Raw genomic sequence first — 21,382 nt, forward strand, 5'->3', positions numbered from 1 at the left:
ACAAAGGAGGGAGGGCGGCCACCCCGCCTTGTCAGCCACGGGCTGTTTCTGCTTTGGAAACACACCATGTCTCTCCCCCTCTCTGCCTGTCCTCATCCCTGCCCCTGCCCTGGAACAGCAGCCACTGCTCCTGCTTCGAATGTCCCCCACCCCACCCCGACCTCGTAACCACAGACGCTTCCTCCCAGCCTCGTGTTTGATGCTGTTATCAGTTTACCCCCTTACCATGAGCCTCTCTCCACACTCAGTTCTGTAGACTGTTCACTCACCCACCTCTGTATTTGACAGGCGTTTGTTGAGCATGTACTAAGTCCTCAAACTGATCCAGGTGCTCGGTATATGCCATGGCAAAAGGCCACAAATTGGCTGATCTGCTGGAGCTACCATTCTACTGAAGAGAGGCAGTTAACATACCAGTGAGATCATTTCAAATGTTACAAAAACGGAGCACCATGTAGGAAATAAAATATGTTGAGTGACTGTGAGGGTAGCTACTTCAGGGAGTAAGCAGGGAGGGCTTCTTGGAAGAGGTGACATTAAAGCTGAGATGCGGGTAATGAGAAGGTGCCAGCCATGTAAGGATCTAAAGGGAGAGCATTCCAGGCAGAGGAAACAGCAAATGCCAAGTCTCATTTATTCCTTCAGCAAATAAGTGAGCGCCTACTGTATGCCCTGCAGTGTGCACACTGGGGAGACAGCAGTCACCGAGGTGGTCCCAGCTATTTCCCTCATGGGGCTGTCAATCTCTTGGGACAGGAAGTCATTAAGTAGGCAAGGGCACAAATAATCATTAACTGATTGCAGATATCGTGAGTGCTTAAAGAAGTGGAAGGTCCACCAGGGTGGGGTTTCCAGGCAGGGACTGAATCTTCCTCTCATCTGTGGTCTCCATGCATAGCCCACATAGTACGTGCTCAGGAAATGTTTGTCGAGTGACTAAATGAGTGTTCTCTTGGTTCCTGTCTCTGCCCGCTTCAGCCACCCTGGGTGCCCTGGAATTCAGCCTTCTCTATGACCAGGACAACAGCTCCCTGCAGTGCACCATCATAAAGGCCAAGGTGGGTGACGGGGCCGGGCTGGGGACCCCGCAGGATGCCGTGGCATTTCTGGGAGAGTCGGATGGGGATGTTTAGCAAAGCTGTCTCCTGTCCTTGCCTTGTCCATCTGTGACAGTGGCAGTGATGAGAAGTGTCACAGTAATTAGCCGGGAAAACTCCTTGGGGGGGGAAGGACTTCCTCTGGGGATGGTGCCGGAGGGGGGCCACTTATCTGCAGCCACCTGCTGGGAGTGGGGCAGCCGGGCCTCCGGGGCAGAGCCAGTACCTGCCCGGCCAGCCCACAGCGCGTCCGGAGGGGACCGTGGAGGGGCTGCTTGGGAGGCAATGACAGCCCGGCCTGGCAGCGGCCACGCCTGTGTCTGCCCGGCTCCTCCGGCTGACGTGGCCGTCACGCTGCAGCGGCAGCCTGAGTGGGCCGGCGGTTGGGGACACGGGACGCTAGCGTGGGCTTCCGAGGGGCAGGGAAGCCACGCTGCGTGCTCCGCGGTGACACGATCCCGGACCCCAAGGAAAGGTGATGACGCTCGTGCAAACCCCAGACAGTGACCCACCGAGACTGCCCTCCCTCCAGCTCGGGGCTGGTCCCCGCCCGAAAACAAGCAAGGGCTCAGGACACGGGCTCGCTGGGCTCAGATACCGCCCACCACTGCCCAGCTGTGTGATTCGGGAGAAGTTACTTAACCCCTCTGTGCGTCAGTGCACCCATTAGTAACCTGGGGCCAAGAGTCATGCCTCTCCCATGAGGATGGCTGTGTTAGATGGGGGTGGCCATGTGTCCCCGTGTGCCAGGACGGTCCCCATCTCTGCCTGCTGCCTCACTGTCATAGCCGAGATCTCCCCCTTTCACTTGTAAAATGTCCCCGTTTGGGTGACAAACGAGGTACGAAATGCTCAGCACAACTCCTAGATCAACACGTGCCCCTGCCCGAGTCACCGCTTCATTTATTGAGCACCTGTCACGTGCCAGCCACCACGGGGAGCGTTTAGACACATTTAACTGCTCCCCGCAACGGCACCGCGAGATAAGCACGTGCGTTATCTTGTTTCATCTTGGTAGACACTTCCGGGGTAGGGGTTCTTATTGAGCCCATTGTACAGATGGGGAAACTGAGGCTTAGAAAGTTAAGGCCACAGAGCTGGTAAAAAGAGGGAACTGAGTTTCAAAGGTGAGATCTCTCTCAACTCTCCAGGAGCCACATAAAGCAGAGGCTTCTGTCAATTCCAGTGACCAAATGGGGAAACTGAGGTCCAAGGAGGTCCCTGGACACAATACAGTTGACCTTTGAACAATGCAAGGTTAGGGGCGCTGACCCCCTGCGCAGTCAAGAATCCACATATAACTTTTGACTCCCCAAAGACTTATAAACTACTAGTAGCCTACTCTTAACCGGAATCCTTCCTGATAACAGTCAGTCAACACATCTTTTGTGTGCCGTATGTATGATATGCTGTATCCTTACAATAAAGGAAGCTGGAGAAACATGTTAATAAAATCATAAGAAATGCACCATATTTACTATCCATTAAGTGGAAGCGGATCATCATGAAGGGTTTCATCCTCATCATCTTCACGCCAAGCAGGCTGAGGAGGAGGAGGAAGGGGTGGAGTTGGTCTTGCTGTCTCAGGGCTGGCAGAGACAGAAGAAATTCTCGTATCAATGGCCCTGCACAGTCAAACCTGTGCCATTACTGCTGTGGGACTTAAATCTCCCCACCCCACGAGGCAGGTGCTGTTCTCACTTGACAGGTGAGGAGACGGGGGCTCAGAGAGGTTAAGAAACTTGCCTGGCGTCACACAGCCAGGAAGCGACATGGCCAGGCTTCAAACCCTGCCTTTCCTGATTCCAGCGCTCTTTCTACGACACTGCATTTCCCTTCTCTCTGTCTTTGGAAGAGGAAGCCCCCTGGGTGAACCGCCGGGCAGGACAGAGGCCAGGGGCTGTGCCCGCTGCCTGTGGCAGCTGAGCCCGGGCCCTCCCGAGGCCCTCATGCCGTTGCCTCCCTCTCCCGCAGGGCCTGAAGCCCATGGATTCCAACGGCTTGGCCGATCCCTACGTCAAGCTGCACCTCCTGCCGGGAGCCAGCAAGGTACCATATGGCCCGGGCCTCTCTGCACGCTGGGCGCAGGGGCCCTGGCAGATGCCCAGGGTTCTCAGCTCCGAGCCTAAAATAGCCCAATCGGCCCCCAATCCCTCGCCCTGCCCTCGCTCACCCCATCCTGTGAGCGCCAAAGCCTTGCCTGGGGTAAAGGGCCGGCCAGGAGTCCTGCTCCCTCCGGGGACAGGGCTCTGCCCATGTGCCCAGCTCAGACACCTGCGATCCATGGAGCTGCCCAAGGCCAGGACAGAAGTAGATCCCGCTCGTGCCTTCCCCTGCTCTAATACCTGCTGTGGCTCCCCAGCGCCCACCTCGCCCCCCTCCCTCACCCGTCCCCCGCCCCAACCCAGCACTCCTCATCCCTCAGCAGAAATGGACAGCTCTCTCTTAGCATGAAATTAAAAACTTTGTCCCCCATGGGGTGGCAGGCACGGAGGATACGATTTGCATGAAGCAGCAGGCACCATCCCGGCGTCCCCTGCCTAGGAGGGAACGGGTGGCGCTCATTTCTGCCTCCCTGGCCTACGAATGCTATTTCTTTTTCTCAAAGAGAAAGCTGTCTCTGCTTTCTTCTCTTAAGGGAAAGTGCAGGGAGGGGGCCCAGGGCACGGCGGGAGGAGGGACCCAATGTCCTGCGGTAAATCATCTGTTCGTGGCCGGCCCCTAGAAGGCAGCCCCCACTCCCTGAGCACATGCATTTGGGGACAACGAAGCCCTCGGATGCTCCTATGGGAAAGCCACCCACTCACCCCAAGTCCGCCCAAAGGATGGGGCTCTGGGAACGGGCTCCCCACTGAGGCAGATGTCTGTCTGTCTGTCTGTCCGTCTGTCTGTCCGTCTGTCTCTCTGGGGCTCCAGTCCAACAAGCTTCGTACAAAAACTCTGCGGAACACCCGGAACCCCGTCTGGAACGAGACCCTGGTCTATCACGGCATCACGGACGAGGACATGCAACGGAAGACGCTCAGGTTTCTGGGGGCCGGGGTGGGCTTGGGGGGCTGAGGCCAGGCAGCACTGAAGCCCGGGTGTGGCTCTCGGGGATCCAGTCTTTAACAAGATCTCTGAGTAGTTTTTCTTTTTTTCTTTTTCACTTTTATAAAAATGGTACATATTTTTGGTAGCAATTTTCAAAGACACAGATAAGTGCAACTGGTAACATCTTGGTGTCTGAACATTCAGAGAGAGAGAGAGAGAGAGTGTGTGTGTGTGTGTGTATGTGTGTGTGATTAAAATGGATTGTCCTATAAAGTAACACACCTGTCTCACTTAACAATATGTTGATGCCATTTCATATTTTTCGACAGTGTTGAATTAAACTGCATTTTTTTTTTTTTTTTTTTTTTATGTGACAGAGTCTCGCTTTGTTGCCCAGGCTAGAGTGAGTGCCGTGGCGTCAGCCTAGCTCACAGCAACCTCAAACTCCTGGGCTCAAGCAATCCTTCTGCCCCAGCCTCCCTAAGTAGCTGGGACTACAGGCATGCGCCACCATGCCCGGCTAATTTTTTCTATATATATTGATTGGCCAATTAATTTCTTTCTATTTATAGTAGAGACAGGGTCTTGCTCTTACTCAGGCTGGTTTCGAACTCCTGACCTCGAGCAATCCGCCCGCCTCAGCCTCCCAGAGAGCTAGGATTACAGGCGTGAGCCACCGCGCCCGGCTAAACTGCATTTTAAATTATACAAGTAATACATGAATATATTCTTTTTGTAAAAAAAATTATAGTGAAAACAAAGCTGCTTTAAAATGTTGGTCCCCTCCCTGCCCTGGTTTCTTCCTTCCCTTCCTCCTCCTGTGAGTATAAATACATTCATATAAAGTATATATATATATACACACATATATTACTGTTTATAACATAAAAAGTATCATGCTGTATTAGGTCTGGAAATTGCCTTTTCTTAACAGTGTATCTCGGAGTTATAGCCATGAAAGGACATTTAGATCTAACCTATTTTTTAACTGCTTCAGAGTATTCCACAGAATAAATAGATTTATCACAGATTTTTAAAAAAAAAATATTTGTATTATTCAATATTACAAATATGCAGAAAAGTATAGAATAAAACAAAAATCCAGGGACCCAATACTGAGCCTTTAAAAATCTCACTGTTGTGCTATTTGCTTTAGTCCTTTATTTTTAAGAAATAAAGCACACGGATGCAAGTTGAAGCTCCTCTTGTATACCCCATCCTCCATCCTGTTCTCTTCCTTCTCTCCCCAGAACTCTTTGGGTATCATTCCCAAGCATGTCTAACACTTCACAATTATGTATCTATAAACAATACATGGTATTATTTGGCGTGTTTTTAAAGTTTATGTCAATGTTTACCAGCTTGTTTAGCCAATTCCCTACCAGTGGGCATTTAGGTTCTTCCCAGTTTTTCTCTGTGACAAGCAAAGTTGCAATGAGCAAGCTTCATTCTTCCTTGTGTACATCCAAGTGTTTCCTTAGCATAGAAACCAAGGAGGAATATCGCTGGATCGTAGGATATGTGGTTTTTTCCAAAAACATTTTTACAACACATGCAAACTGTTTTCCAAATTGGCTGCAATATTATGTTCAGTAAACATTTTTATTGCAGTGTAACATTCATTTTGAAAAATGTACATATAATAATTGTGCAGATTGAATATTTACAATGTGAACATACTGGGAGCAAGGAATGGAACATTCCTATAAAAAAAAAAAAAGGCCTCTCCCTGTGGCCATTCCCTGTAAGGACCTCACCCCAGGGTATTCACTATCCTAACTTCTAACGGGACAAATTAATTTTGTCTGCTATTGTACTTTATAGAAATAAAATTGTACAGTGTGACCCTTTTGTATCTATATATTTGTGATATTCATCTAAGTTGTGTGTAGTTGTAGGTCATTCATTCATGTTGCTATTTAGTATTCCACTGTGTGAATATGCCACAATTTTATTTATCCATTTCACTGTTGATGTATTTGGGTGATTTCTAGTTTGGGGCTATTATAAATACTGCTGCTAGGAACATTGTAGTAGCTGTTTTTAGGTGCATAGGTGCACTCATTTCTGTTGCATATATACCTAAAAGCATAATGACTCAGTCACGTTCAGCTGTAGTAGAAACTACCAGTTTTCCATGGTGACTATGCCAGTGTGCACGCCCATCAGCCATGTGTGGGCGTTCCAGTTGCTTCACATGCTCATCAACACTTTTTCATGTTTGGCCATTCTGGTAGGCACATACTGGTATTGCATTGTGGTTTTGCATTGACAACGCTATCTTGAATGCATACTATTTCATTTTTATGTTTATTTCAGAATTTTCTTAAGTAGTCCTGCCATTGTAGAATATTTATTCTTTCTGCTTTTTCACAATTATAAACAATACCATGATAGACATCTTTGTAGCAAAATATTTTTGCACTTACCTTATTATTAATATATCTTTGAGGTAAGTTCCTAGAATGGGTACTACAGGGTCAAAAACGATTACTCTTACGTCCTTAGAGCAGGGGTCCTCAAACTTTTTAAACAGGGGGCCAGTTCACTGTCTCTCAGACCGTGGGAGCATGCGGCACACATTCCACACATGTGCACTGTGGGCCCAGGACGAGTTGGCTAATAAGCAGGACAGGCAGCTGTGGCAAAATCACCCAGCGGGCCAGATAAATGTCCTCGGCGGGCCACATGTGGCCCGTGGGCCATAGTTTGAGGACGCCTGCCTTAGAGACACATTCCCCTGCAGAAGGATGGTGTTGGTTACACCCCAGCCAGCTGAGTAGAGACAACTTCTTTCTCTAGTCTTGTACAGTGTGGGACTCAGCCATGAGGGTGTTCAGGTTGTCCAAGACTTTGAACATTCGTTCAACCGATGTTGGTGGCCAAGGAGTGAGGTACCATTATAGTCCCTGCCTGTCCCCCCAGAATTTCTGCCATGCTGTGGGAGAAAAAGTACTTTTCCCCTCTTAGTACATATCAGGACGAATTATCATGCCTTGACCTTTTGGCTCCCAAGGGACCTTTCTCGTGCCTTGTCCTCGCTGAGCCTCTCCTACTCCGTGCTGTGCAGAGAGCATAACACAAGACAACATGTTGTTTTAGGGTTCAGGGAGACCTGAATTCAAATCCTGGTTCTGCCTTTTAGTCGGCAAAAATTACTTAATCTCTCTGGTCCCTGGTCTCTTCTCTAAAGTAGAAAACTTAAAGATGTTTTGGAGGAAGAAAAATTAAGTGAGGAAAGGTCAGCTAAGTCCCTAACTTTGCAAAAGAGGATACTCAAATGGCCACAAAGTATATGAAAAGGGACCCGATTTCATTAATCATTAGGGAAATATAAATTAAAACTACAGAGACATATAATGACCCATCCAGAAAGGATAAAATTAAAGACTGACAAAATTAAAGTTGGAGGGAGTGAGGGGCAATTGGAACCTTTGTAAACCGCTGGTGGGAGTATAGTTGGTGGAACCACCCTGGCAAACTGTTCAGTAGTTTCTGCTGAAGCTAAACGTATGCATGGTGCATGGCCCAGCAACTGTACTCCCTGGAAAATGGTCAGTAAAAATGCATACGAGTTCTCTTCCTCCGGGAGAGTAAGAGGGAGTGGATGTGATCTGCGTGGTTCTGGAAAAAAAAAAAAAGAAAAAAAAACACACATGTGTGTACTAAAAGATATGAATATTTCATGGAAGTTTTATTCATAATAACTAGAAACAACCCACATGTCCATCAACAGCAGAATTATTATGATATATTTTACACCGTGGAATACTATACAACAATAAAAAGAATAAATTAGAGTCCTGTTGGATGATTCCATTTAGATGAAGATCAAAATCAGGACAAGTGACCCCATGTGTCCAGAGGTCGAGAGGATGGTTATCTCTGAAGCAAGTAGAAGAATCCTGAGGGTTCTGGGCTCTGGAATATTCTATATCTTGTTCTGGGTGGTGATTCTATCAGTGTGTATACATGCAAAAATTCATCAAGCTACAAACCTGACACTCATGAACTTTATTGCATGTGAGCTGCACTGCAATAAAGAAGAAATGAAAAGTATTAATACTTGGCCCAGGGATCGATGAATAGGAAATCGCATTATTCCCGTACACATCGCACATTCCTCACCAGCAACAACCACAGCCCTTGGCGTGTAGCAGGAGCTCAGTATCTGTCTGTCTTTCTCTCCCCACTCTTTACGTGGACGGCAGGATCTCGGTCTGTGATGAGGACAAATTCGGCCACAACGAGTTCATTGGCGAGACCAGATTCTCCCTCAAGAAACTGAAGCCCAACCAGAGGAAGAATTTCAATATCTGTCTGGAGCGAGTGATTCCCGTGAGTGACTTCGCCCCGGGGATCCAGTGGCAGGAGGAGAGATCCGGGCCTGCTGCCTCGCTCTGGGTCTGCGCTGGGGGGGACAGACCCAGGGTGCAGCAGAGGTGCATGGCGGGGAGGGAGAGGAGAGAGATCGAGAGAAGGAGGGAGGATGGAGAGGAGAGGGAGGATTCCAGCTCAGAACATCGGCCACACCCTCTCTCTGCCTTCTGCCAATGCTGGCTTTATCATCACTTCTCTGAATGTCGCCATCCTCCTCCTCGGCAAAACTGCAAGGGTGGCGTGGTACGGCAGTGTGGCCTGCCCGGGTTCAAAGCCCAGCTCTGCCACTTGGTTCTTCATGGACTTGGCCAAGGGAATGAACCACTCTGATCTGCTTTTTTGTTGTTATTTGTAAAACGTGTGTTATAATATTTACTAGTACCTGTCTCTTGGGAGGGTGGTGTTAAAAAAAAATCGGAATAGAACTTAATGCATGACAAGTACTCATACATTAACAGTTGTTATTACAGGAAATAATATTGCCTTCCACACCTGTCAGGCAAGAGATCAAAAATCACTTCACAGATAAACAGGAGGCAGCATCACAGGATGTTTTAAGGGTATTTATTGGCTGTGGAGCCAGACAGCCCAGGTTTGAATCCTGGCTCTGCCACTTATGGTATAATAACCTGAGGCACACTTTTTAATTTCCCTGAGCCTCATAGTTCTCATCTGTCAAATGGGTTGATGCAGTACCAGCCTCGCAGGATCTTTTCAGGATGGAACGTGATAGTTCATATGAAGTATTAGTACGGTTGTTACTGGCGGTAGAGGTGGTGCCTGACTTTTAGGAAAGAGAAAGAGCAAGGATCCAAAGGAGGTTCCCCAGCTGGGCTGCACCTCAGAATAAACTGGGGGATTTTAGAACCAGAGCTTTCCACACTCAGACCCGTGGCAGTCTCCCCTGGGGGTGGTGACTCAGTGGGGGACAGGGAGGCCCCTCCAGCACTCTATATTTTCAGAGATGATTCCCCCTGCCCTTGTTTTATATGTGGGACCAGAGAGGGGAGCACAAGGTCGCACAGGGAGGTCACACGGGGTGGCAACAGTGTACCCTCTGGGCACCGGCCAGAGCCCAGATCCCCTGCAACACCAGCACCCCTGGTCTCCCTGGGCAGCTGCCAGCTCCCACGGGGAAGCCGCTGGGGGCAGGGAGGGGACCCTGTGGCACCTTCCCACCAGATGGCGGGCTGAGGACGGGATACCTGTGTCCCGTGCCAGACTTCGGTAGCTCAGGCAGAGGAACAAGACACGGCAAGCAAACTGCAAGGACAGATTAGGAATGAGGCATTTCTTCCGGGTCTTTGCCTGGCAACATCCGGTTCTCCAGGCTTCCCCTTCCGTCCCCGACTCCATGAGTCCAGTTGGTCAGGACAATGGCCGGGCCGCCGCTTGGGTGGGTCATCAGCTCTTGTGTCTGCCCGTCTTGCTATGGTGGACACAGCCAGCCCCAGAGACATGGGGGCGGCAGGACAATGACAGGGCTGCAGTGGCCACAGAACACTGCAACCATCTTCCTTGACTCTTCGCCTTTAACCCTTAATCCTCCCGCCACCACCTTCCCCCACTATGTCCCGCTGAGGGCAGGGACCCACTAAATGCTGTCCCCTCCCCTCTGGACCTCAGTTTTCCTCATCTCTAAAGTGGGAAGGTTGGATTTTAACCAATCATTTCCCAACTGTGTTTCTAAGAGCCTTAGAGTTCAGCAAAAGGATTTCAGAAGCCATGGGGGAAAGAAGCACCTGGCGGGCCAGACCCCAAGACCCCTGCGCCCCTTATCTGTCTTATGTATGGAGCGTTCTGACATTTATTGACTGTGTGACCTCGGGCAAGTGGCTTGACCACTCTGACCCTCAGTGTCTTCATCTATAAAATGGGGATTATAATAGAACCTACACCATGGGTTGTTATGCATTAGCATGGTCTGCCATATGATTATGCTTTATGAATTTTAGCTAAAAGGGAGAATTCTAGCTAAAAGGGCCACAGTAGCTTGGAGAACCGCCCTCATGGCTCTGGATGTTAATGGCAGTGTGAGTGTTTCTGGTCCCCCTCGTGTAGGGAGGCACGCCCCATGGACAATGTTATCTTTCCTTTCTCTTTCCTCCTCTTAAGATGAAGCGCACCGGGACCACCGGGTCGGTCCGCGGCATGGCCCTGTACGAGGAGGAGGTGAGTGTGAGAGGGAACAGAAGCCACCGTCGGGGTCCGGGCTGGGCTGGCATCTTCCTCTGTGCCCCCGCCCCCACCCCTCCTCACTCTCCCCTGCAGCCACCTGCCTGTGGATTCTCTTCGAGAGCCACCCTTTGCCCACGTTGTTAGAACACCAGCCCGGGGGGCCTCTCACACCGGAAGCCCCAGCCCCTTCCTCTCACACCCGGGAAGCTCTCGAGCTCCTCCACCCAGCGGCCACCAGCCCTGCCGGCACCCTCTGGGCTAGAGCAGTGGCACACGGCCTCGGAGGGGACGCGGCAGGCTCTCTGAGCTGCGTGTCCAGCAGAGATTGAACTGCAGCTCCGTGCCCTGTGCCAGGGTCCCCCAGATGACTCTAGGGGCTGCCCTTGTGAGACCGGTGGGGTCAGGGGAGTCTGGGATCAGAGTCCGGGCCCAGGCCACCTCTGAGTCCCAGTAAAGCCTCAGCCGGACGCCCTGGCTCACGCTATCCGACGCCCTGGCTCACACCATGGGCTCTAGCAGGAGGCTGCGCTGTGCGCTGTCCGTGGTGCTGACGTCGCTAGCGACGGCGGAGCTCCCCTGCCCTCCACGGGCTCCCCCTAATGCTCACCATCCACACTGCCGGTGCCCTCACCCCTGGGCCCACACTGCCTTCCCCCCAATGCAGCAGGTGGAGCGCATTGGTGACATCGAGGAGCGTGGCAAGATCCTGGTGTCCCTCATGTACAGCACACAGCAGGGAGGCCTCATCGTGGGCATCATACGCTGCGTGCACCTGGCCGCCATGGACGCCAACGGCTACTCGGACCCATTCGTCAAGCTGTGAGTCAACGCCTCGGGCCCCAGGGGCCATCCCAGATCCTTGGAAAGGAAGGACCCAGAGAGCTTCCCCAAGATCATTGTATACTGAGACCCAGAGAGGGCAAGGAACCCGGCCAAGGTCACACAGTGAAATGCATGCCCAGAACAGGCGAGAGCATGAGATCAGAGTGTCAGGCAGTCAACTGGTGTGTCGCTTGCCCACGTGCAAAGCTTTGTGACTCTGTCGCGTTCCGAGGAGGAAGAGCGGTTGGCATGGTTGCGGTAACCCCATTTGTACCCCCAGGAATCGGCCGCACCCCGTCCAGAAGCTCAGGGCCACCACCAAAGAGGCAGCCTGGCTTGTTCCAGGTGCATTCTGGGAATGCTCAAGGAAAAGACCTTAGATTTGGGGCCTCCTCCAGTAATCTCAATCACGGCGAATAAAAGAGACGTTGCTATCTGTGTTAGTCCAGATCCTCTAAGAGGAAGATGCCAGAAATAGGATTAAGCAGACAAGGATTTCATTCAGGAAAATGCCCATGTGAAGGACAGTCAGGAGCGAGTCGGGGAGAATGAGGGCGCCGCCAGGCCACAGGCAGCTCTGACCCGAGTGGGGGAAGAGGAAGGATGGAGGGAAGCAGCCCAGATGCAGTTCAGCAGGGCCATCAGCTGAGTTCTGTCTCCTAGGAGCAGGTCTGCCTCAGTTTCCCTGCCAGGCTCTGGCATCAGCTAGGGGCATAGCCTTGGTGCAAACATGGCATAGACTTTAGCTGCTGCATTTGGGGCCTTGGTCAGTTGCGCTTCCTGTTGGACGTCTTCCAGGCACGTTTGCATGGCCACCACTGTGTCAGACATGAGGCTTACCTCCCACCTCAGCCAGCTGCTAGCTAGATAAGCAAGTTATTTAGCTCCTCATTCACTTTCTTCATTGGTGAAAGGAAGACAATAGTTCCCTGTATCTCCAAGAGTGGGCATGAGGCTCAAATGAGATATCATACACAAAGCAACCAGCCTTGTCCCCGGGACAGAGAATTCTGTCTGACTCGTGGCTGCAAAATGTGTGTTTCTACAGACACAGTTAGGAGCATGGGATCTGGATCCAGGCTGCCTGAGTTTGAATCCCAGCTCTAGTAGTCTCCAATATTCTCTAGCTGTGTGATGTTGGGCTCATGGCTTAACTCTCTGGGCCTCAATGTCCTCGTGTGTAAAATGGAGAGAGTAATGCTGTGCATTAGTTCGGTTCTTCCAAGAAGGGGGGGACACCAGGAGAGGACGAGATGTGCAAGAGGTTTGTTGGGGGAGACGCCTGCTGAGGAAATCGGGAGGGGTCTAGAGGAGGCCTGCAGAGACAACAGACCTTGCCACGGGTCTTATCCCGGTGGAGAACAGGAGGAAGGAAGGAATTTGGGGTAGGAAGAATCTTGGGCTGCTGCGGTGCACTTCCAAATTTCCAGCAGGGTGACAGGGAATCCACGGGCACAGTCACACGTCGGAGGAGCCCTGCATCTTCCAGAAATGGGCTGCCTGGTGTCCCTGCGGGTTCAGTCATTGGCTAAGAACAGCCCGTGGGAAGCGTGGGCTCAGCGAGAACATGATAAACTGAGAGCCCAGTAACCTGTCAGCCGATTTCACCCCCTGCAGTTGGAGAATGCAGTCCGAGCGGTGTGTTTTCATGGTGTCTGGTACATAGTAGGCGCTCAATAAACACCTGCCATCATGGGTATAAATAACTACCATCGCTGTTCTTTCTCATGGCGGGGAGAGTATTGATGAACGTCCTCCCCAGCTGGGAGTCTCCTCCCATCTCCACTGCCTCTGATAGGACAGCACGATATTCCCCTCGAGCCCGTGGCTAGAGAACAGACGGGTGTGAGCTTTCTTCCAAATTTCCTCCGAATGAGGATTTAGTTGATAAAGAACACACGTGTCAGAGATGAGTGTGATTTCGAAGAGTAATTTGGTTTTGCCCAAGAGAGAAAATGAGCTCATGGGACGCTGTCCTGTGTACTCCACTAAATCTCAGCCACGTGCAAATTGGTTTTCTTAACTAATTCTCCCCGCCCCCATCCACCCCATACTTCCAGGAGAAGCAGAATTGTTGCGGTCACCAGCAAAACAGCTGCCCCGGTGGCTGCAGCTGTGGGAAAAGAAACAGGAGACTGTTAAGCCATTTCTGACCAAACAAAGATCATGTTTAAAGCCAGAATGACCCTTCATTTTTGCTCAGGACTTGGTAATTTTCAACCTCTCATTTGTGTCTCTTCTTAAAGACGAGCCTCAAAAACAGTTCTGTGAAATGAGAAAGAAATGTTTGCCTTCCTTACAGGTCGGGAAACTGAGGCCCAGGGAGATCATGCCCCTGTTCAAAGTTGCTCAGCGAGTGACACCCTGAGTCAGAATCCAAATGTCCCAACCCTTGGGAATTTTTAGCTCATATGGTTCACAAAATATGGGCTGATCACCTGCTATATGCCAGGCACTGTGTCTGCACAGGGGAAGAGGCTTCTGGGCAGAGGAAACAGTGTGTGCAAAGGCCCTGGGGTGGGAAGGAGGGTGTAATAAGTGGGGTGAAGAGCATGGTGTAAGATTAGGCTAAGAAAGGGCCGGGACCCAACCCTGCAGGGTCTTAAGACCACATTAAGGATTTTGAGCTTAACCCTGAGGTCGAAGGGAATCCAGGGAATAGTTCTGACAATGGAGTGACGATAGTCAGGTTTCATCTTCTTTCTGTCCCTATGCCGGCATCTCTGCAGGACTCGGCAGCAGCCCAAGGGGTCACAGATGAGAAAAATGCCAGGCACCACCCACCACGGCCCTCAGTGTAATTCACTGGGGGAAGTGCGGGCTGAGAGCTCAGGCTCCAGATACAAGCTGTGTGACCTAGGGCACATGTCTCAACCTCTCTGGTCCCTCAGTTCCTACGTATGTACAGTGAGTGGTCACAGTTCTGCCACCTAGGGCTCACGTGAGGCACTTAGCGCAGTGCCTAGAACCAGCGGATGCTTTAATGCCCGTGGGTCATTATCAAAGTTGATTCACTTTATAATTTGCTCATCAATTATCCTGACACCACAAGGAGCCTTTGGGGTCATCGAGGGGCTCTTCTTTGTCATTAAACTCCATCCATAACGATTCTCCTATCTCCTCCCAGCTGGCTGAAACCAGACATGGGAAAGAAGGCCAAACATAAGACTCAAATTAAAAAGAAAACCTTGAATCCCGAATTTAATGAGGTAAGGTGTCATCCTTTGTCATGCTCTGGGATGTTTTCTGTGTGTCAGAGAGACATGAATTCCTACTAGAATATCGCAAATCACATGAGGAAATCTGTCATAGGTCAGCTTGAATCATGTAAAGAAAAGGGAATGAGCTCCCTGTCACTGGGGGAAATCAAGCCTAAGACAAAAGCCCACAGATTAGGAATGTCATTGGGAGGCAGCTGTGTTTGGACAGAGGTTGAACTAAATCATCTCCAATGTCTTTACCAATTAAAATAGTCTAGAATACGGAGATTTGGGGGGATAATAATAAATAAAAGTAGCAATACACTTAGCACCCAGCCAGCTGGTGCTGTCCTCTCCCTCACACCCCACGTCCCTGCAGTGCATCGAGTCCTGTTGCACCCACTGAATTCTCCCTTCTTGGCCCCTCCCCTGAGATCTGCTGTCGGGTCCGAGCTGGCCAGTATTGGGTTTCACCGTATACTGCAAAGTGTGGAGGGGAAGTGACAGTACAGTGGCTTTGGAATCGTTGGGTTTTCTAGGAAACGCGCCCGCATGTGCACACGTGGGCAGGGCGCTGTGCAAACAGACCCGGAGCCGTTCTCGGCTGCCCTGCCCCACCCTCTCCTGGAATCAGAGCAAGCCACAAAATAACAAATCCAAGTGGCCAATAAACTCATCAGCAATAAGGAAAATACTCATCCAGACCAGACACTGTTATAACGGACTGACACAAAAACGTTTTAAAATGTTGGTCCCGGTGTCGGTGAGCGCGTGGAGAGACCCGGGTCCCCTCGGGCTCAGCGGCTCAGCCCCCGCCGCCGAAGGCTCAGAGGACTCTCGTGTCTTCCTCTGTCGCATCCAGGAGTTTTTCTACGACATCAAACACAGTGACCTGGCAAAGAAGTCGCTGGACATCTCGGTCTGGGACTATGACATCGGCAAATCCAACGATTACATCGGTGAGTGCTCCCGACTCCAGAGAAAACCCCTCTGCCGTCCTCCCCGGCACAGGAGGGCCGAGGTGGCTCCCCGTCTCCTGGCAGCCACGCTGTTCAGAGGCTCAGGCGGCCCGTGGCCCCGACTTGGGTCCCCTCGGGGCATGTCTGTGTGTGAACGGGCTTACAAAGCTTGGTGGCTTGCGCTGCGAGGCACCTTCAGTGCAGCTGTGAAAGCACAGGAGAGTGGGGGGTGGTCTCTGCAGATAACAGAGTGCCAGGGAGTTCTCCTTGATCCACCTGCGAGTCCAGGATAAAGGTGTTCGTTTCCCCAGTCCCTCTCCGACGGATGAGGCAGAAAAATAATTAAAGATGGAGCAAGAAGGGAACCCGCGGCCGGGCTCACAGCCCGAGCACAGGTACAAAGACAGGATTGAGCAGGATGATGAAACTGACTCTTTGGAAGTAGACGATGAGTTCCCAGAAGTAGTAGGAGAGAAGTTTCGGTGAGTGGAGTGGTGATTTGTAGAACATCTTTGAAAACAATGAATGGCCAGGTGTGGTGGCTCATGCCTGTAATCCTAGCTCTTTGGGAGGCTGAGACAGGAGGATCATTTGAGGCCAGGAGTTCAAGACCAGCCTGGGCAACATAGCAAGACCCCCTATCTCTACAAAAATAAAAATTAGCCAGGCATGATGGTGCATGCCTGTAGTCCCAGCTGCTCAGGAGGCTAAGTCAGGAGGATTGCTAGAGCCCAGGAATTTGAGGCTGCAGTGAGCTATGATTGCACCTCTGTACTCCAGCTTGGGTGGCAGAATGAGATCCCCCCATCTTAAGAATATTTTTTTTTAAAAAATAGACAATGAAATGATGACTTGGTGCTACAGTAGGGAGCCATTGAAGGTTCTTGAGGCAGAGGAGGTCAGTAGTAAAAATGATAAAAGCAACATCATCATAACAATAACCCACTATAGAAAATGATCCCAAGCTGCGGGGGGTCACTGCTTGGTGATGTCTTTCCCCCCAAATACACGTGTGGGTCTAGCATGAGAATGCCGCATGTCCCTCTGTCGTGACCACCGGTCCCTGTCTTCCCGTGCCGCCCTCCAGGAGGCTGCCAGCTGGGGATCTCAGCCAAGGGAGAGCGCTTAAAGCACTGGTATGAGTGTCTGAAAAATAAGGACAAGAAGATCGAGCGCTGGCACCAGCTACAGAACGAGAACCACGTGTCAAGCGATTAGGATAGCGTCTGGGTCCCCAGCTCCATGTCCCACCCCTGCCTGGGTCACCCCCAGCCTGCCCAGCTGCCCACAGCACTCTGGTCTCTCTCCTCTCCGCCTACCTCCCCCCGCCCCCGCTGCCTGCCCGAGCCGGAGCCCGAGCCCGCCTTGGAGGCCCCTCACGTCGGGCCCGCTGCCAAAGACTCCTCCCTCCCTGCCCATGCTGGGTGCGGGCTCCGAACGCCGCCCCTTCCGGTCCTGGGGTGCAGAGCTGGGATGGGGCTGGGGAGATGTTTACAAAGAGGTTGGTCACTTAATAACCTCTCAGCTTGGGTCAACTTACAAAGGGGCTTCATCATTTGGGACTGTTTTTAGACCCTCCTGGCCTTGAGTGCACACACACACACACACACACTCACATGCACACACGCACACGTGCCCCTTTCGCTCCCTGGGTCATGTCTGTGTCTGCCCTTGGTTGTTTGCAGACCCGATCAACGCCGTGAGGACAAACACTGGGGCAGAAATAGAGCCTCCCCCCCCACGACCCTCCAAAACACACGCCCTGATTGCCAGGAAAACAGACCACCGTGTCCAGGAACCCACCCCTCCCTGCTCCAAATGCACGGGAAACACAGAGGGCCTTGGAAGCCCTCCTCTTTCAGAACGACACCTGTCTGCTTCCTAGCAAAAAAAAAAAAAAAAAATACCCTTTCTCTATTGCCTTCTCTCTTCTCCTCCTCCCTCTTTTCTTTCCCTAACTCTTTCATCACACTAAATCCCCCCTTGCTCAGCCTCTCACCCCTTCGCCTTTCTAGTGGTATAATAGTAAAAAAAAAAAAAAAAAAAGCACCCGGGCACGGTGGCTCACGCCTGTAATCCTAGCACTCTGGGAGGCCGAGGCGGGAGGATTGCTCGAGGTCAGGAGTTCAAAACCAGCTTGAGCAAGAGTGAGACCCCATCTCTACTATAAATAGAAAGAAATTAATTGGCCAACTGATATATATAGAAAAAATGAGCCGGGCATGGTGGCGGATGCCTGTAATCCCAGCTACTCGGGAGGCTGAGGCAGCAGGATCGCTTGAGCCCAGGAGATTGAGGTTGCTGTGAGCTAGGCTGATGCCACGGAACTCACTCTAGCCTGGGCAACAAAGTGAGACTCTGTCTCAAAAAAAAAAAAAAGTGTGTCTTAACCCGACCTCACACCCTCACCTCCTCCCGCCAGCTTGACGGGGAAACTCTGAGAAACTGGCCTAGCCCTGAACTTGCACCTGGGCCACGCTTCTAAAATCACCCACCTCTCCGGCTGGCAGAGCCAGACGTCCTTGGGCCTGGGGCGGGCAGCTGGTGCTGCCCCGGCGGGTGGCAGCGTCCCTCGTGCTGTGGAGATGTCCCCTAGCGGGGCGCGCGCAGGAGGCAGTGAGAAGACCCAGGGCTGTGGGTCCGAGGGCCCATCCAAAGCCCCCAGCCCGTCTCCCTCCTCTGCTCTTAGTTAGGTGAACAAGCCGCGCCCGCCCCGACACCCTTTGCCTCTCCGTTTCATTGACCCTCTCGCATCCTGTCACGCAGAACCACCGGGCGTCTGTCTCTGCCATTGTCTGTCTCTCCGTCTGCTGCAGTCCCTTTACTAAGTCTCCTGGGAGAATCAAAACCATCACAGACGTGGAACTTTAGAGAGTGGTGAACCCTAAGGCTAAAGGCTTTGGTTCATCATCCGTCATTCGCTTTCTTCCAAAAAAAAACTTAAAGAGGAAAAGGCAGTGTGGACAACCATTATATAATACATTTGCGGTTGGGGGCAGGCAGTTTTCAGTGTCCCTTGAGAAAAGTTTGGTTTTCCTACTTTCCATTAAGTCCCTCCTCGGGAAACTCATCCCAAGCCCCTGTTGTCACCTATAGAAGCCTCAGTTGGATGCTGAAACTCTCAGTCGCCCCTGAATCACGTCTTGTCACCTTGCCTTCCAGCGCCCCCCACGCTCCGCTCCCCGCACAGGTCGTTGGAGGACTCGTTTCTTGCCTTGAATACCCATTTTCTAAACGCCAACCTCTTGGCCCTGCCCGAGGTGCGGCCGACAGCTTCCCCGTTAGTCCCCCCCTCCCCGTGGCACCTCCTCCGCGCCCACCCCCCTCCCGCGGTCTGCCCTTAGGAGAAAGCATGTGGCTGTGTCGCCCGAGCCCGGCGCCGGCGTTGGCGCTGGACCCAGCATGCGGCAAGCTCACAGCGCGCCCACCTAGTCTGGGCGCTCGCTCTTCCTGACACACGCACCCGCCTAGAGAACACGCGCGCCCCCCGGTGCATGCTCAGCCGCCCACCGCCTCTCTCTGTGCTGATGTAGCCAAAAATAAAGTAGGAATATCCAGGAAAATTGGTGGTCTGCATTTTTTTCTTTCTGGTTTCTGGAAGGTCCTCCTCCCCGCCAGGATGCGTGCTATTCGGATAGTCGGTATTTATTGAGCATCTACTAGGTTCTAGGTGCTGGGGATACAGCAGGTGAACAAGACAGATGTGGTCTCTGCCCACGTGGAGTCTGCTTTCTGGCGGATTTCATCTTGGGCAGGTGGCTCGAGGTGGCTGGACTGGCCACACACCCCCGTAGAAGAATGTTTTCCGCCAGGGCCCACCCAACAGGGAAGCAGCACCTTCCTCCTGCCCCAAGTCATCGTGGAATCTGATATTGCCGAGGCTAAAAGAACCAGAGACTCGAGCCAGGACCTAGTTCAATCAACTCACTTATCAGACAGATGAAGAAACAAAAGCCCAGAGAAAGAAATGAGATGCTTCCCAGAGACAATGCCGGGAGAGGAGCTGGATCGTTACATTCCCAATCCGGAGTTCTTAATACACTGATTAAAAATAACATGGATCATCAAACACCTCCCTTGCATTCTAGCACCTTCCAACCTACGAAGAGCGAGCCTCATTTGAAAGTCTCACTAGTCCTGAAAGTGAGCTGAGTAGGTAACTAACTTTCCGGTAGGATTCCTAATCTCACTATAATCTATCCCCAAAGTGCTTAAGCAATTTATCAGGAATGCTGGTGACTTCCAGAAGGAAGTCAGTTCTATCCCATAGAAAATTCTCTTCCCGGTGAACTTTGAGACCATTTCCTTTGTCTCACCTCCAAAAGAGTGGTTCTCAATGTTGGGGGTGGAAGTTGGCGTATTAGAATCACTTGGGAGATTTATTTTCAAACGACCCACCTCCCCACAGATTCTGCTAAACCCCGACGACAGGTGTATGTTTGAAAATACGTCCGGGTTGATGTCTCGTGATTCCCACCTTCATCAAGACTTGCAAAATCGCTGCCAGAAAAATCAAACAGTTTTTCCTGCAATTCAGTGGCTGCCACCAGGTGGAGACAGGCGCCACGTAAGTCCGTACAAGCCTCGCAGGATCGCGGGACCCTTGCCACTCTCCCCGCACACACGGCAGACATCACTAATCAATACAGCATTTTCCCCACGGAGCCTACGAGGACCCTTCGAATCCTTCTCAACACAGTGTTCCAGGCAGCCAGCGCCAGTCACTCATGGGTGGCAGTTGGAAAGAAACCTAATTTTTGTCCCTAACTGATCTTCCTCGAAGCATGGGGACATGCCTAAACAAGCTGAGATGAATATACATGAGGAAAGTTTTCAAAAACATCGGTACACCCGACCTGGCTAATTATGCTTTTCCCCCCTCATTGACATAAAACACTCTGCAAAAGCATCTACCCTGAAAACACACCAGCCTTTTAATCAACTCAGCCCAGCATTCAAACCCTGTCACTTTCTAGCTGTGGGACCATAGTCAAGTCATTTAGCCTCTCTGAGTCTCAGTCTCCTCATCTGGAAAATGGAGATGTCAATCAGTACTTCAAAGAGTTGCCGGGAGGTTCCAATGGGATCATGGCTGAAGAGCCCCCGGTGCATCCTAGGGGCTTGATAAATGCCATTTCGAGTGGTCAGTCCCTCGCACAGGCTCACATGGGGGGGGGGGAATGCCCCCGACTGGCTCTGATTGAACACAGGATGTTGGAGCTGAAAGGGGGAGAGGCTCGGGTGGGGCAGAAGGTCCCTGCGCAGTTGGGAGTGCAGGAGCTCAACCCACAGCTAGAGACGCTCATCATGGGTGGGACTCGGAGGCAAGACGGCGCTGGGCGTTGCTGAGGTCCGGTCTCCCATCAGGGCCGGCAAAGGTGAGGCCAGTGCAAGGGGCAGGTCGTGGGGCTTGGTGGTTCCTGTCGAAAGCGGTCAGCTGGGCCATGTGACCAAGTGACTGAAACCTGCCAGGCTGCCCCACCCCCGTCCTCAGCTCAATCGGATGTGCCAGCGTTGGCCTGATAAGCTTAAGTGACCCATTAGAGGTTGGATGTCCCAGTGACCCTGACTTTTTCATTGTACCTGATATGCCTATAGCAAAACATCACATGCACCCCATAGATAGGTACAGCTATTGTATATCCACAATAATTAAAAATAAATTTTAGAAAAAGAGCTCCACAAAAAAAATATGCACATGAGAGGTATGCTT

At 51.5% G+C, this 21,382-nt stretch overlaps 1 protein-coding gene across 3 annotated transcripts in view; it reads left to right on the forward strand.

Annotated features, from left to right (window-relative positions):
• RPH3A (rabphilin 3A) overlaps window positions 1–19,232 on the forward strand; it is a 91,291-nt gene extending 72,059 nt beyond the window's left edge. For all 3 annotated transcript variants that reach the window (XM_075996586.1, XM_075996587.1, XM_075996588.1), the window contains 9 exons: window positions 979–1,058; window positions 3,072–3,146; window positions 4,014–4,123; window positions 8,342–8,468; window positions 10,626–10,682; window positions 11,353–11,507; window positions 14,638–14,719; window positions 15,573–15,669; window positions 16,757–19,232. In XM_075996586.1, coding sequence (XP_075852701.1) covers window positions 979–1,058; window positions 3,072–3,146; window positions 4,014–4,123; window positions 8,342–8,468; window positions 10,626–10,682; window positions 11,353–11,507; window positions 14,638–14,719; window positions 15,573–15,669; window positions 16,757–16,887 — 914 coding nt within the window. In that variant the 3' untranslated portion in view covers window positions 16,888–19,232. The remainder of the gene's footprint in view (window positions 1–978; window positions 1,059–3,071; window positions 3,147–4,013; window positions 4,124–8,341; window positions 8,469–10,625; window positions 10,683–11,352; window positions 11,508–14,637; window positions 14,720–15,572; window positions 15,670–16,756) is intronic.
• Window positions 19,233–21,382: the final 2,150 nt, after the last annotated feature.

Source organism: Microcebus murinus, chromosome 22 (genome assembly GCF_040939455.1).
Source record: "Microcebus murinus isolate Inina chromosome 22, M.murinus_Inina_mat1.0, whole genome shotgun sequence".
Taxonomy (NCBI): Eukaryota; Metazoa; Chordata; class Mammalia; order Primates; family Cheirogaleidae; genus Microcebus; species Microcebus murinus.